This window comes from Equus quagga, chromosome 4 (assembly GCF_021613505.1).
Source record: "Equus quagga isolate Etosha38 chromosome 4, UCLA_HA_Equagga_1.0, whole genome shotgun sequence".
Classification (NCBI taxonomy): Eukaryota; Metazoa; Chordata; class Mammalia; order Perissodactyla; family Equidae; genus Equus; species Equus quagga.
The window spans coordinates 103,074,416-103,092,312 of record NC_060270.1 but is presented as its reverse complement, the minus strand read 5'-3'; the positions used below and the strand labels follow the sequence as shown (position 1 = coordinate 103,092,312).

At 36.0% G+C, this 17,897-nt stretch overlaps 1 protein-coding gene across 1 annotated transcript in view; it reads left to right on the top strand.

Moving 5' to 3' along the window:
* KCNH7 (potassium voltage-gated channel subfamily H member 7) overlaps positions 1 to 17,897 on the top strand; it is a 465,565-nt gene that overhangs the window by 437,119 nt on the left and 10,549 nt on the right. Inside the window, exons 11-13 of the mRNA XM_046659484.1 lie at positions 2,786 to 2,991; positions 4,833 to 4,932; positions 13,380 to 13,631. Of these exons, the coding sequence (XP_046515440.1) occupies positions 2,786 to 2,991; positions 4,833 to 4,932; positions 13,380 to 13,631 (558 nt within the window). The remainder of the gene's footprint in view (positions 1 to 2,785; positions 2,992 to 4,832; positions 4,933 to 13,379; positions 13,632 to 17,897) is intronic.

The following is a 17,897-nucleotide window of genomic DNA, read 5'->3' as shown; positions in this document are numbered from 1 at the left end:
AACACCTTAAATAAAATGTACACGTTGTAAGCTTACTTGCTAGCATGTGCCAGTGCCCTATCATGAACTGGGTTTATGTTTGATGAACTTCATCTATATGCCTGCCCTTTTTCTGTGTCCCATCAAACAGAATTATGTGTCCTACCTAGGTAATATAGAGCTATGAACTTAACATCCAGGGATAAAGCCCATGAGGGGATTAAAATTAATAGTAAATTAAACTTCTTTGGGTGCAAAAAAAGTCCATCTGTCCAAGCTATCTTGTTAAAAATAAATTTAGTTGGGCCACCCAGTGGTGTAGCAGTTAAGTTCGCAGGCGCCATTTCAGCAGCCAGGGGTTCACTGGTTCAGATCACAGGTGCAGACATACGCACCGCTTATCAAGCCATGCTGTGGCAGGCGTCCCACATATAAAGTAGAGGAAAATGGGAACGGATGTTAGCTCAGGGCCAGGCTTCCTCAGTGAAAAGAGGAGGATTGGCAGATGTTAGCTCAGGGCTAATCTTCCTCAAAATAAAAATAAATAAATTTAGTCAGTGTGAATTTGTAGGATTTCTTGGGGATATTAGGACAGTGGGGAGCAACAAGGGAGCAGAGAGACACGAGATCAGTTCTTCTCCTTTCCTACCACCTAGCCAGTAGGTTTAAGCCTCTGGCTCCTCATGGGAACACCCAGCCCCAATGTGTGTGAACATTGGCACTTCTTTTTTTTTCCTGTAGATTAAATCCAGGTCCATTTAAACAATGAGCATGTAATTCAATGCTTTCCTTTCACTCAACTCTTGATGTTAACATTCAAAAGGACAAGGACGTTGTCTGTTTTCTTGGCTGCTGTGTAGAGCCAGAGTATGGCATAGCACAGGACTCTATGTGAATGAAGATGTTTGAATGATTCCTATATATTTTGATGATTTTATTATAATCACAGTTTTAAAAAAAATTTCTAAAATTGATACTATGCACAATTTGGTTTACAATCCAATAAGCAGGCAGAGAATTGAAACATACTCTAAATCACTTAGCGACTACACAATAAAGTCGGATTTTCACCAGGTTTGGCTTGACAGTTTGCTCTGGTATGTTGCCAGGGAAGGAGCATGCTTCCTTGCATTCCCGATCTTCAAATCAGCCAGTCCTAGCTTCTACAGGAAGGTAACAAGCCTTCTTGATTTATGAAATAGTAATTTTAGAGTGTAGTTAAGCTGTACACACTGACTGGTTTACTCTTTGCTCATTTACAGTCATGCAAGCTAATTGAAATACAAAGTCCATGCTGAATTTAGTTCAGAGCTTTTCTTTGATAATATCTGTATGGAAGTATCAAAACGGTAAAGAATTATAAGAGATTCTCCTTTTCTGTTCTCATTTCCTTGTAAATCTGCACCTAAAATCCTCACAGATTATGATTATTCAATTTCTGAAAACTAAGTATTTATTTAAACCAAAGTAAATGCATTCTCCCCAATATCAGTTTTTCTTGGAAAGATATGGTATCTGATTTCTCTGCATTATTCACATTTAAAATAAGAACATTACAGCTTTTTTTTTTTTTTGACTAGTTAGAACTTTATTGTTGAAAAGTCTTTGATAGTTTCCATGGTCGGGTGCAAATGAACTTGTCACCAAAAACTAAATTAACAGATCCAGAGGGTTTTTTCTAAATCTGAAAAAACGCTTCAGGATATATGTAAGAAAGTACCATTTTATACTACCATTGACAATTTTTAAAAATTACATAATCAATAATCTATCAGTAGTTATTAAGCATATATTCCAAACATACTATTTTTAAGACTCTTGACATTCAGAGACAGAAAAATCTAACTGGTCATGACATGCAGGGAAAATATTGGGAGGAGATTAAATACATCAGATGTGTAAAGATTTTGACTGGAGTCAGAATGCATGGCATTTAATCATGGCTACACTTTGCCTCCTTTCACTTCACTCAACTAAGAAGGTGACCTTGACCTAATCAGTTTACCATTTTAATCCTCTTTCCATATTCATAAAATTTGGATAATAATTAGTAATTTCTTCATGAGATTACTTTAGGGATTAAATGAGTTAATGCACCTAAGCATTTGACCCAGTGCCTGGCACCTGCTTTGTCCTCAATAAGCATTTGTTATTGTTGCTGTCATGATCATCCTCATTGTTGAACAAGGCCTGGAAAAGCAGGTGGCCTGTGGCTAGGCAGAGGGCATGAGAAGGGCCCATCAGAGGGGAGACACTGAAATAACCCCAGATTTGGCAAAAAAGCAAGAAGGACACATTTTTATAATAAAGGTCATATTGTTAAAAAGCGTTACTATATATGTTGAGCAAATTGTAAGTGTTGAAAGTGCTCCACCATAACTCCATGCTGGGCGTCACCTCCAGAGACCATCCTGAGATAGAAAGTTCGTGAATCTGGCTCACTGCAGCTTGTCTCATATTCCTGGACTGACAAAATCAGACTATACCTACCATATGGCAAAACCCTTTTCTAGCAATGTGGGGCATAGTAGACTAAAGCCGTGTTTGTTGCATTCTAGATGCTTAGCCAAAGAATCAAAACAAGGAAATAATAAGGATTATACCAGGGCCAGTGAGCCAAGAGGCAAAATTCCACTCAGCAAATAAACGTGAGAATGTTTCTGCCCAGTGTCTATTGGCTGTGGAGTCTTACATTTGAAATCTTTGGGTTCAGGGATTGGTCACTTGTCCCCTTCTGCTTTTAAAAAGAACACATTAAGTTCAGATTCCTTTTACTTCCTTTTTTCTTTTTTCCTTTTTTTTTTAGGAAAAAATGATATATTTGGAGAAATGGTTCATCTTTATGCCAAACCTGGAAAGTCTAATGCAGATGTAAGAGCTCTCACATACTGTGACTTGCATAAGATCCAGAGAGAAGACTTGTTAGAGGTTTTGGATATGTATCCTGAGTTCTCCGATCACTTTCTCACAAACCTAGAGCTGACTTTCAACCTCAGGCATGAGAGTGCAAAGGTATATGTTAACTGATTGTTTATTTTTGTACTTCTGATATTTTGTTGTATTCTGGGATTACCCAAATACTTCTGAAAGATCAAGTGAAATATTGTAGAAAAACTTTACCAATTCTGAATATATGGAAGGAAGAGTTAATTTAATATTGGAATTTCTAAATTATAGGGAAGAAATTCAGTCTAATTACTTTCAAATATATTGAATAACTTTAAGTAGGTGAATTAAATTTGACCTTTTAGGAACTCTAACGTGACATACTTGATATAAAATAGCCTTGGTTTATATTGAGTGAGCCAATTATTTGTAAGAAATGGGTGATTCTAGACTATTGAAAATCCCCAAAAAGAGTTTATCTTATACAGAGGTTAAAACCTTCTCTCAGCTATTATTTACATCATACATTGGTTAGCAATGTCTTTTCAATAATAATAAAAAAGTTAAACTCATTCGTGTTTAGGTCCATATTTAACACAATTTCCAACTCACAGAAGGCTTATACCCGAGTCAAAATTAATTTTGCAGAATGAAAAACATATGTTCTAATAGAGATAATATTTTAAGTGATTCTACATACAATTTAACCTGGAATGAGTTTTGAGAGTGCAGCTCTTATATCTCCCATTCTCTTCTAGTATGAAAACGTGTCCCTATGACCTACCACTGTTTTAAGAACATAGAATATATGTTGCAGCCCACAATTTATCACTAGGTTATTCCTCCACCCCCTTCGCTTCGAGCCCTGTAACTCCAACTCAAATTCTAAAGACTCCTTTGTCAGAAATCAAATGTTGGACTTTTGACACTTGCCAGTGTATTTTAATGCTAGCTAATATACTCTCTGGAAAAAAGATCCTCAAGTCAATAGTTAGGTCAAAGGTGGTAAATTTAATTCTCCCTGGAGTTATAGTCATTCCCAGGTACTGAGAGACTTAAAGAGAAAGAGAAACTTTTAAGATGACCAGTGTACCATTTAATAACCTGAAGCACCAGCTCCAATAATAGCTTCTTTTCAAAACACTGAAATATTGAAAAATATTTAGGTGGTAAGAGGTTCAAGTTATCAAGAGCTTATGTTTTTCGTATAATGATTTAATTCAGTACTTTATCAAACCGCAGTTTAATGTCATAAGCTCCTTCTGATTTTGGCTGGAAAAACAACAGACATCTACCTCACATAACTTCTTCACATAAAAACTTTAGGCAGTAACCAAATAAACAGAACAAGAACTTCCACTTGTTTTATTTATTTGGGAGCTTCCATTTTTATTTGCAAGACTGATAATATTTTACAGAATGAAACAGAGGGGGAGGAAAGAGGAACTTGGAACAGAAATAATAAAGGGTTCAAAGCATAGTGTTTATTGAATTCAACCTTATACTTATCGTTGTGAAATTTAACCTTGCAACCATTGCCATGTAATTTAAACATCATGGCTAATTATAATTAGTTTACACCTTTTTCTGTAGTAATACAGATTCTGCAAAGTTCTTTAAATTATTATTATTTTTATTTTAACTTTACCGTGTTACACAAAATGCATTCTACATGTAGAAATATGTTGTCTCTAAATATTGACAACATCATCCCCAAGCAATTCTGATAAGCAACTTCTACAACTATGATTTCCCCATCAGACAGTGATTCTACTAGAATTATTTTATCAGTCTATTTTATAATTTAGAGACAACCATTAAACAAAGTATTGTAGCTATTTGCCTGAAATCTAATAATTAACTCTGAAAGTGTTTGAAACGATATGAAATAGTGGAGCGTTTACTGATAATATGTTATGTTCAAGTTGAATCTACTTCCATTCTATCTTCACGTTCCATTAACAAAGGCTGATCTCTTACTACGATCGCAGTCCATGAATGATTATGAAGGAGACAACTGTAAACTGCGAAGAAGGAAATTGTCATTTGACAGTGAAGGAGAAAAAGGTAAATCCATTCTATTTCTAAAGTTTAAATGTGGAACATGTGGCTATTTGCTGTTCCTACTTAAATGCTCATTATGCTTCTGATTTCAAGGGCAAACTTCATTCAGGTTTTATGAAGGCAAATCCTTTGTTTTTTTTCAGTAGCTAAGGTGGTTTTTGATTGATAGCTCTCAACAATGTCATTTAACAAAGCCGTTTGATATCTGCAAGGACATCACAGAGAGAGAAATAGAGTAAGTGGGTTTAAAAAAAAAAAAAAGGAAGCCAATTAATAACAGTTGAATAACTGCGCCTCAGAGTTCTGAGCAGAGTGTCCTGGAGGGAGGACCTTGTTACAGGCCGAGTGCTCAATCCTCTCACACGCATGTATGACAGGGTGGAAGGTGGTATTTGTTAGTCTTTTTCATGCTCAAACTCTCTGAGTTACTTGCCACTCCTTGTCCTCTCTAGGTTTTTTGTCCCCTCTGACTATTCTTTATGGTTTACTCATATGTTCAACAAATATTTATTTAACATTTCACATTTTTAGAGAGCTACTCAATTTCTGAGAACCAAACTGTGTAAAACAGCCCTTGCCCTCCCTAGGAAGGGAGATGTCACACCCTCTATCAGTTCGAATACAAATGGTGCTGTAACAAGAACAAGCACACCTCAGTGAGAACCCAAATGGGGGTGCATTTATTCGTGCCTGGGTAGATGGGAGAAGGCTCTCCTGAAGAAGCTCTGCCATTACCCCATGTTGATCCAGCAAACATTTTGGTCTTCACTTTATTTGGCCTCTCAGCAGAATCTGACACTGTGAACCAACTCCCCTCTTTTTCCTGAATATTCTTCTCTTGGCGTGTATGACACTGTAGTTTTCCTCTGTGCCTCCTACTCTCACCAATTCCCTGAAGATAATGTCAGGATCATTATCTTCTAAACCAGTTATTAGCTGTTGGAGTTTCTCAAGGTGAGGTCCTAGGTCCTCTTCTCTTCTTATTCTATTTCATACTCTTTCCCTGGGTGATCTCATTTATACCTATAGTTTAATTATATTCTCACATGGGAGATATATGTATTTACATCTTAATCCCAGACCATCAATGTCATGTATCCAACTGCCAATAAAACCATCTACTTGAAAGCTCAAAGGCAGCTCAAACTCAACATTTCCTAAATTGAACTCATGATGTTCCTCTGGAAGCCTGTCTTTCTGTCAGTTACCATGTCTCTAAATGGCACCACAATCCAATCAGTTGCACAAACCAGATATCCATCTAGGCGTCAACCTTCTCTTAACCTCTCCGTCAATTCTGGCAACAAGTCTTGTTATTGCTACCCCAATACATCTCCATTTAGTTTTCAAACTAGGTCCCTTTTGGTTCACTTCTTTTCGTCTTTATTGGCACAACTCTAGGCCAAACTACCATAATCTGTCACCTGGTATCCTGAAACAGCGTCCCAACTCCCCTTTCCACATCCAGCTTGCCCTCTCTCATCTATTCTCCACACTGGACTACTGGTGACTTTTTCTTGTAAATACAGTTGTGTTTATGTCATCCACATATTTAAAGCCCTCTAAAGACTTCCCATTCCCTAAATCCTTAACAGGGTGGGTCTATGCCTACCTCTTCAGTCTTGTCTCATACCACCCTTCCCTTAACCACCCAGCCTGGCCTTCCTCCATCAGCTCCTCTCTTTTGCAGCATTTATTTAAATTGTACCTCTATGTTTATTTGCAACATTATTTAATCAATGTTTTCTGCCTGTAAACCATAAGCTCCATGGAGGTGGGAAATATTTTGTCACCTGTAGCTTCACTGTTTGTTACATAGCAGGTATTCAACAAATATTTGTTGAAAGAATGAATGAATTCATTAAATAGAATTTGAGCATCTTCCTTTTGATGCTCTTCCTCCTTTTGCCTTCCTAACTCAAATTCTTTTCTTGGCCCTTTTCTCTTCTCCCTGAATTCTCTCCCTAAGGGAGATCATCTACTAGGTTCAACTTGCTCTACAGCTCAAGTGAACTAACCTGCCTTCTCTTCCATATAAATTGTTTCTCTGTTTTTGCTCATATCGTTCCCTTAAATGGAATTTACCTCCCTCTCGTGAAACACATACACATGCAACCACACCATACTGGTGACTTTTTCTAAAATTGGAACCATTACCGTCAAGCTATTCTTCCACAGACTTAATCTAAATCTCTTATCCTGAAGTTAATCTTTTCTTTCAATATTGCTGGAAATGAAGAACAGCTTGAGAATGTTGTCTATATAATAATGTTTCCCTTACAGTTGAAGATTTATTAAATCTCTTTTCAATCTTATTTAGTTTCCTCATTCTGAAGCTAAATAATCTTTTTTATCTTCTGATAAGTCTCTGAGAGAATGTCACAATTTATATTATGCTCATGCAACTAGACATTTCTATTGATTCTGAAAATTTTTCCTTTAATCACAGACTTAGTCTATGAGATCCATTTTATATAAAGTATAGATGGTAGGATTTGCCTGCTTGAAGCTTTTTGAAGTTTCCTGGTGTGACAGTGAGTAAGCATGATTTGGTCAATATAAAAACACAATTAACTCCAGTTATTCAGAGCCTGAGAGCCTATTGCAGTATTCAGGACTCCAAGGTGCTACATGTGAGTGTAAAATTTGCTGAAAGCGATTTAATCCCCGTCACTCCAATCTAATGCTCTCAAGGTGGCCATTCATTATATCCTTCTTGATATAGAATCAATATCTAAGAGAAAAACACACATATAAGTAAGTATAAAGAACAGAGAACTTTTGGGAGATAATTAATGCTAAATGATATGGGGACACATAAACTAAAAGCTGCCCATAAAATGCATTGATTATTTTAGAGTTAGTTTACTGCTCATGTGAAACAATACCTTGAAGGCGGACATCCAGGAGAACTAATGACTGTGAATTAATCACACAGGCATCAAGAACCAGAGGGAACAACATGTGGTTGGGCGTTGAAGACAGACAGGGGTGGAGTCCTGCATTGCCACTCACTCCCTACTCAGTGAGGCACTGGAACTCTCCAGGCTTCAGTCCTCAACTCCCCACCCCTCACCCCAACCTTCCAATCATGCCTGCCACATGGTGCTAAGGAGCTTACATTCAAAAAGACATATTAAAACAGAAAGTATATATATAGAACCTCTGGCAAGTTGACTTGAACAAAATAGAAGCTTAACATATTGGATCACTTCTCTCTTAAAATGAATTTGTTGATGCAAGAGCTTCACATTTCTTCTGAGGAAATAAACTCGCTTCCCAACAAGAGAAAGTTGTCAGTTCAGGTCCGAATTTGAGGACACCTTGTATTTTTTGAAGGTATCGTCAAATAGTTCTCTTTTCTTCCTAAAATTCTGGCATGGAGGTGCCCAGGTCCTTCTCAACTCACTAGGGTCATTGTAGGAGGAAATGCTACAGTTTCAGAGACAGAAGTAAAATGTTATTGTTACAGAAAGTGAAGAATAAAAATGAATCTTCAATGACCTATTTAGTGGCCACGAGGATTGATCAGATGATTGGACAGAATAGAAGGAAATGAGGCACAGTCATTTGGAACATGCTGAAAAAGTCTCTAAGTAGTCTTGAGAGTTGGATTGTTCTTACTTCAGAGTGTGCCATTATGATCCATTGGGTTATGGGAATAATACATTTTTTTAAATTTTATGTTGTGTGGATTTTATAATATACATATTAACGCAATAGCATGTATAATGGCACATGAGAGACACACACACACACGTATGTATTTTTTACTGATAGTGCTTCTGTGACCACATATTTGGAATATTCTGCTGAACCCTTTCTATGGACAGAAAATGCAGTATCAAAGTAACTACCAGTGGCTGATTTAAGGAGCCAATGACCTTTTGGCAGAGAATAAGCTAATGAGAACAGCAATATAAGAGGTCCCAAAAACAGGAAAAAAATTAAAATAGTGGTAAAGATGTGCCTGTGCCAACCAAAGGCATGGAAATCAAAGCAAAAAGATCTTCAGTATCCTCTTTCCACTGGACTTAGATTGTGCCATGAGTGTCATGAAAAATAGAAGCCCATTTTGATAGATATATCATACATCCCCAGAGTAGGGAAAGAAAGATTGAAATTTTCTCATTTCCCTACCCATATAATTTTTACTAAAATGGGCACTTCTATATTTTTTAGCTGGAAAAATCTAATATTCCAGAAAATAAGGGTGGAGGTGTCTTGAATTCATCACACCTTGCATTTCAAAGGATAACAATAAACTTTATTTCTTTGTAATATTAGTTCAGTGATTTCATGTTGTCATCCAAAAGTCAGTAAGTTTTGGGGCTGGCCCCGTGGCTGAGTGGTTAAGTTCGCGCGCTCCGCTGCAGGCGGCCCAGTGTTTCGTTGGTTCGAATCCTGGGCGCGGACATGGCACTGCTCATCAGACCACGCTGAGGCAGCGTCCCACATGCCACAACTAGAAGAACCCACAACGAAGAATACACAACTATGTACCGGGGGGCTTTGGGGAGAAAAAGGAAAAAATAAAATCTTTAAAAAAAAAAAAAAAAAAAGTCAGTAAGTTTTTAATGTGTTTCTTCAAAACAAAATAACTTCTATAAAAGTTATTGAAGTAAGGAACAAATATATACATTTTTAAACTTATTTTTATAGAAGAGGAGTGGACTAATTCTAATGTCATTAAATCAAGCTTTTAAATATATTTGTATTATACTTTGGCATCTCTTTGGACTATCTTCTCCAATAACGAATAATGGCTGATTCTTGTTATTCATTTTAGTCATCTATAAATGTATCTTTATTTTAATTTTTAAAATAGTTTACAACTTTTTATCTTGCATTTGTATGGAAAATAACACTAGTCGCCTTTCAACATTCTTTGAAGCTGGAGAGGAGCTAAGGTACTTGAAATCAAATGAAGAAATTTATTTTAAACCCCATTTTCTCATGAAAGGAATTGTTTTAATACATCTGGCTGGCAAATGCTCAGCTTATCTCAAAATTGTTATCAGTGGAAATCTAAAACTCAAATACTGAGAGAGTACATTAAATGCCTTTTTTTGACCAAAAGTTAGGTCTAGCTGTTGGGTCTGGCAAATAAAAATAGTAGTTAATCTGAGAGAAAGACTCCATGAAAGACGGAGGTAGCACAAGGGTGTGTTCCCAGATTGTTTGAAATGGAAGAATTTTATCGGATCATTCTTAAGATGGATGGGGTCAACCACTCCATCAGGACACTCTTATTCTGTGCGCTTCAGTTCATTCTGAACCCAGAGAGACACCCACAAGACAAATCACAAATGCTTTAGAATTGCGTCCTTTGAGAAAAGGGGAAGAGAAGAACTGTCAGCTTGCAGAAACAAAGGATGAAAAAAAATAAAGATTTTCAGTAATCTAAATCAGAAAACAAATTTGAGCCTTCAACAGGCAGAAGCTTTTCTTCGTAAAATGCTGGTAATGGGAGTGATTATACACTCTCACTTCTAGCAAAGGGGAAAATGTAAAACTCCCTCAGAATGCTATTTCTACATGGAATAAGAATAGCATTAAGGAAAAATAGTAACTAACACTATTTAATGTCTGTCCAATAATCCAGTTTAACTAGAAAAAGGAAGAAATGGAACAGGCCATCAAAATCTAGAGGTACCTGGAGGCTAGTTATTATGTATTTCTGCTTAGTTTCATGTATTCCGTCAGCCAACCTCCAGCTTAAGCCTGAGCAGTTTCCATTTTTAATCCACAAATAGACTGTCATTTCAACTTTCATTTTAAATGATAACGTATTCAGCTTTGATTTATCTAGTAAGGAACAGAGAAATGTTGTTGCAGTTGGACTGCACCAAAGAAATTGTTCACATGGTCTGGGATCCAGGAAGCAGCTGGCTGATCATCCAATGGCAATGAACACAGAAATAAATATGGAATAATTCCCCTTAAGAACTGGAAAACGTAGGGCTGGCCCAGTGGCACAGCTGTCAAGTTGGCACGTTCTGCTTCTCAGCGGCCCGGGGTTCACCAGTTCGGATCCTAGGTGTGGACATGGCACCACGTGGCAAAAGCCATGCTGTGGTAGGCGTCCCATGTATAAAGTAAAGGAAGATGGGCATAGATGTTAGTTCAGGGGCAGTCTTCCTCAGCAAAAAGACGAGGATTGGCAGTAGTTAGCTCAGGGCTAATCTTCCTCAAAAAAAAAGAAAAAAAAAAGAATTGGAAAATGCAAGCATATCGAACTTTTTCTTCTTCTTTCATGATCCTGCTTTTACCTGGACATTTTCCTAAATGATTTAGATACCACATATATGAAGTAATTTGCTCCATTTTACTAAAGAACTAAAAAATAATCCCTCTTTCACAACATTTTGTGAATACTTATCCTGAGTTGAAATCAGCAAGTTATCATTCAATTTAACAATATATGCTAATTGATTAATTTGTGCCTAAACATTCAAAATAAAGCCATAAGTTAGAAAACTAAGACCTAGGCCCAAGTAATAGGTGGGATGGAACATTTTACTGTGTGTAAGTATTTAAAAATATACAGAAAACTCCCAAGACCTCTCAAGCCAAAGACACAGCATGGCTGAATAATTTGTGATGTACATTCATTACAAATATACGTGTTAGCCTTATCCATAATTAGACTGGAGGCATATGAACTGTTTGTTAATTCCTTTTACATTTGCTTCTGCTGGAAAAGATTCCATGAAGGCATTTAAAAGGAAAGCATTTTCGGGAAGATGAGAAGCCTGAGCTGATTCACATCCCACTGGTGCTTGAACTGCCTAAAGGGTTACTTAGGAGCAGCAGACTGATGCAATTCACTAAGCAGCTATGAGGATAACTAAGAAAAGTGAAGCTTTCCTTCTTTTTAACATTTACTAGCATAAAATTGGAAACTATTATTTTTTGAGGAATGAAATGATATGTTCATAAAGTGGGGAATGTTGAATTTTCAGGACAGAAGTTAAAATCAAAGAAAATGGAGGAAGAGATGACAAGAATGAAGTTTAGAGACTTAAGGAGGGCTGTGTCAATGACACTGGAGAGAAAAGCTTTGTGTCGGAAGAGCTGATCTGAATATTTTCAGCCAATGAGATTAGTGGTTGAGTGGAGAAGAATACGTGATACTGAATAATCAAGGATGTCTACAATGCTTGAGGCTGGAAAGGTCTATGGTCTTCTCAGCAATGATGAGATCAATGAGCAAGTGTGAAATCTTAAAGAAAATAAATTAAGCAATCTGCTTTTGCTATGTTTAACTTTAATTGAGAGAACACAAACTAACTCCTTAATAACAATTTCACATGAAACTGATTCTTAAACTCTATCCATTTCTACCTTGGGCTACATTCTGGCTTCTCATATTTTAAATTATAATAGTTTAAAAAAATGAAGGAAAAAAATCTCTGTTTAATTTCCCTGCCATATGGGAATTTAAAAAAACAGTTGGAAGTTTCTCTGGAGTGGCCTTAAATCAGTTTATTTGGTCTTCTATAAATAACAAAGTAAGCACAACCAGGCAGAGAGTAGATGGGGACACTGTCTTAACCATTTCTCTAGAAAATGATATACCTTCTGGAGTATATTGGTTAGTTATTCACAGTAACCAGATGGAGAATTATACCGTCTCCCCAGGACACTAATGGAAGCAAGTTCTGAGATTTGTCTCTGAGTTTTTCCCACTGAAATATGTTCTAACATAACCTGCAGTGCTGAAATTATCCTGACATTTCAGTATAAGACAGCCAATATGCACTATTGGCTTTAATGTAATTAGGTAAACCTACCTTAATTACTGTATTTAGCTTTATATTCTTCGCAATATGCTGCACAACCAAACTGCTTAGAATCTCAAAGCCATTACATTCATTGAACTAAGGTTGAAATTCAGCCCGCCAGCCTTTACCACAAGGAGGCTTCCAGTTTCGACCTTCGCAATGTATGAATGGCTGCCGAAGATAAGAGGGCATGAGGTTAAAAACAAACAAGGTACAAAGGGTTGATATTTTAGAATTGGGACGCATTTTCCCTCCCTTTTCCATTTCCTTAAAGAGATAGTGCACTAGATTTTAAGAATACAAATGACTGTTGAGCATGTAGAAGGTTGTAAGTTATCCACAGTTTTTTCTTCTGAGATATAAAGATTATTACTATCACAGATAATCTTTTAATTTTGAAATGAATAATGTGTTTAATTAAAGATAATCTAATGTCCCTTGAATTAAGAAAAAAAGTCTCCTTAAGTAGCTACATTTTCAATAGGAAAAAAGAGAAAGAACAACTTTCCTGGTGGTTTTATAGAAAATTCCATGTTAAAGTTATTCAAAGAACATTACTATTAAGAAGATAGTTTATATCTTTTTAGGTAGGATAATATGCATAGAGTCTCACATTTGATTATTTTCTATAAAATAACTTTTCTTTAATAGATTTTGGCAAAGCAAATGGGGCAAATGATCTTGAAGACTCTGTAGATACCATAAGAAATTATCAGAGTTCCAGGAAACACTTGGAAGAGAAAAAAAGCAGATCTTCATCTTTCATCTCCTCCATTGATGACGAACAAAAGCCTCTCTTCTCAGGAATAGTAGATTCTCCTCCAGGAATAGGGAAAGCAGCGGGACTTGATTTTGAAGAAACAGTGCCCACCTCAGGAAGAATTCACATAGATAAAAGAAGTCACTCTTGTAAAGGTAATCAAGTTTCTCAGGAATCTGTTTGTCTCTCTTCAGTGCTAATCAAAAATGGTGACTTTTCACAAATAAGAGCTGTACTGACACATATTAATCTAATCTGTTGATACTTCATGAAATATTTGCAAAGAGTTGAAATCTCAGATCATCTACAATGTTTGTACAATTCTGGAATAGTGGTAATTATACCCAAACAATGATAGCAGAAGAGGGTTTTTGTGACCAGACTTAGTGTAATGCCACGTAGAGCATTGTGGGAATGTCTATTGTAGTGATTCCAACAGAGAGAGGGAATCAATGAGCATTTTAAGAGGGCTAACCGGTTGATTCTTATATGTATCTTCTGTACCCATTCCTCACCCCCAACACTGTTGTTTCGTAGCATGAAAGGCCAATACAATAATTGCCAAAAAGAATTTCATTTTACTGGGAATTGTCAGAAAATAAAGAGAAATGCCCCTAATAAAGTATGCTCTTGATCCAACTCATTTGAACACATTTGTTTAACATCTCTACCAAAAGGAATACCCAAATATGTGGGTTTTTTGCAGAAAATATTCATGAGATGGGTAATAATGCTTGATTAACGCATGCAGATTTGATGCTAAAGGATGAGAAACTCAAGAAAACTTGAGAACAATCACATAGAAGAACAGTTAACTTAGCATAACAGGAGCTAGATTTACAGCTCTAGTTAGAGTTACCTATTAAGTGGGTGCAAGAATAGGTGTGGGTCAGACTGCTTGGGTTCCAACCCCAAATCTGTCACTTGCTCCCTTTATGACTTTGGATAAGTGACTCCCCACGCCACCCCCAGATAAGACTCAGTGCACATCTTTAAAACAGGAATAATATTTTCTAACCAACTTGTCAATTGTGATTATTAAACAAGATAACATGCAGAAATTACTTTCTCTGAAATAAAATCCCAACTCAGTTTAGTATTTTCTCACAGGTTTTATTTGCCAACCCTTTAATCATCAACTATATCCCTGGAGATATAAAAATGTAGAGATAAAGAAGGTGTAGCAAAAAATCAAAAGAATGTAACAGAAAAGAAGGAAAAATAGGATGTTCTTGGCTTGGCAGGAGAGCAAAATTTTGGCATGCAGTAAATATTACCTATCATCATCACCATTATTCAAAGTGACTATATTTGACAACAAAAGTTTTATTGAATCTAGGATGCTTGGACTTTACATTTTTTTCAGAGTTTCTTTCTTTATCTTATCAAATCAGCTTTGGCCATGACCCCATGTTGAAGTAAGCTAAGAATATATGCAAATGTTCTCTGGACAATCTAAAATCTTGATGAAGTGAATGAAAATAGGACCTCATTTATCACAATGGAAGAATGGAATATTAGATGTGATTACCAAATGTCCCGTTTTAGTTATTTATGAAAACGGATTCTGGGAAGTGCTAAAAATAGAAAAAGGTTGTATCATGGAATTTCTGAAGAGCTTGCTGAACCATCTCTACTGTCTCCAAAAGTCAGCTGAGAGTAGGCCTGATTTTTTAAAAAGTACTTCTTGTTGTTTTCCTCTTGAGTTTTATGGTCGCAAGTGACAAGGCATTAAACATATATTTGGGGGATTTTATTCAACTTCATAATGACTCTTGCTGACAGTGAATTCTCATGCCCTGCATCTTATATTTTTCTTTGCCACTTTTTCCAATTATTTTTAACTAGCTATTCCAAATGCACAATTAAAAAATAGTATTTTAACAAATAATTTTAATATCTACAAATTTTAATTTTCCAAGATTTACAATGCAAACTCTATTTAAATATAGACAATTAACCAGAAAATGCATAGTTAAATATGCATGATTGAATAAACATAATCAATGTCATATAAAGTCAATCAGTGTGACACACGGTTAATCAATTTACTAATAGGACCAACCAATGGAGAATTCTAAAACTTCATTCACTGCAAATTTCATTCCCTAATGGTTTTTTAAGGTGAAGTACTGTGGAATGTTTGAGAATTTGAATAATATGTAGAGTGTAGCTGTAACTGGTGCAGTTTGAATTACTAAATCTTCACAAAATTTAGTTTTATCGTCAATAGGAAATTTCACTTACATTCCTGGCATTTGTCATGCCGACTCCAACAGAGGAGCACCTTTAGACAAAACTAAAAAGAAAAAAACAAATTGAATGGACTCTGATCCTACTTAAATTGAGGTCAAAAGTTGACTCTAGGAAAATTGTGTACCCAGAGCAAAGTGAAAGTTTCCTTTCTGTTCATCCATTTCCAGAAATGTGTCTTGCAACTATAGCAACATTTTCCAAGGCAACCAAGTGCAGATTCTTTCTGAGCTATATTTAGAAAGTGTCTACAAGGATGTTCATTTTGATTAAGACCACTAACCGTGATTTTCCCTTTGAACTCCTTTTTTTCATATTGCTGTTAACACAAGCTAATCACACATACCCAGATTTTAATAAAAGAGTAAATTATAATCAAGGAAGTCTTTATCTAATAGTTTACATTTTATTCATTTTTGCTAGGAGAAGATAACGTGCACTGAAGAAAAAGTATAATCCTACATAATTTATTACATGTGATTCACCATTGTTATTTAAAAATCAATTTATTATATATGATTTGAGAATGAGAGAGCTGCTAAGCATCGGCAGAAACTGTGTAAGCTTTCTTGGTACAAAACTTCTGAACATAATATGTAACTTCCCTCCTGTCAGTTCTTATTGTCTTCTTTAAAGATTCCTACCTTAATCAGCTAGCAGGAGCCTACAGGGGCAAGCGTTGGCCTCACCAAACCATTGATCTGTGCGTCTGAATGTTTGGTTGCCATTGCTGCTCCCAAATTGGAAACCTAGTGCAGTAAAACATTATATTATTGTTTTGCATTTTAAATAGAGTCACATATCTGTGAATAGTAAATCATACTTTTCAGTGAAAATCTGCTGATATATTACTTGAAACTCCAGCAATATCATTTTTCTATGTTTATTTTCATGTTGTTGTGTTTGGTAATACATCAAAAGAGATTATATACTGTCACTTAAAAAAAAAAAACAAAAAACAAAGCACTAGGATCCTATAGGCTAAGGAAGCACAAAGAACCCTTTGGAATTCATAGCAAGTTCTCTGAGACCTGTGAGCTATTTCCACAGAACAGGGAACCCTGACCTTGCATTTTTCTAATGCTCTCTTTGGATATGCTAATTTCTTTGTTACAACTTCACCCAATGGAGGCATAAATTGTAGGCACCTTATTAGAGAAATCTCAGTGTATTCAATGATAAAAGGATAGTGACAGAAAAACCATGAAGAAAGGATACAGAAATTTTGTCTGCTACTTGGAGAAAGAGGATGCTTTTAAGCTATCTGTACTTTAGGAGAAATCGTAGGAAAATGTAGGGACTTCAAGAAGTCCTACGAAGCTTGTTCCCTGCTTCTAGAATCATAGCTAATCCTCCTCAAATCGGTTACTTCCTATCCAACTTTTAAAAATAGCCCAGAATATAAATTCCTTGAGTTTACGTAACTTTTGTCAGTGTTTAATCATAGCTACGTGTCCAAAAAAAAAGCTTTTCTATCAAACCAAAATCACTTTCTGTAATTCAAATCTATTTCCATGTGAAAATGAAGACCAGTTTTAGGTAGTCTTTTCCTCCTCCTAGCCTTGCAGTGAGAAAAATATCTTGCTCCTTCTTTATCCCTGAAATAAACTCCAAACTTCACTAGTACTTTTTCATGGGTTTTGTTTTCCAACCTTCTATTCATTTCAAGCCCTTCTGTAGATACATAAAATGTAGAAGGTAAGAAAGCATAGTGAAAGCCATCAAAAGTATAGGACAAAAATGAGAGGAAAAGTAAGATATTATATTTTCCCTCAAATATTGATAACTAGCATATACAGATTGTAGGAGAAACAGTAAATTAAAAGAAGCTCAGAAAATGAATCTCTGGATAAAAAATTATTGAAACCTTGGTAGACTGAATTCCTCAGGTTGCAGGGCCTGTATCTTCTTGGTCTTTAATTCCTCCACATTTAGCAGAGTGCCTGGCACATAATGGACACTCAGAGCATTTGAAAAGTGGACTTGAACAGATAAGCAATATGTTTTAAAGTATAGAACTTAAAAATATTTTAAATAAAAGAGCCACAAGAAAAATATTGGAAATTAATGTGACTATATTAAAGGACAGTGCGAAGGGAGCTACCAGGAAATGAAGAACATGGAAGGGTGTCATGGGACTAGAGGACTTTTAGGGCCCTTCCCACTTT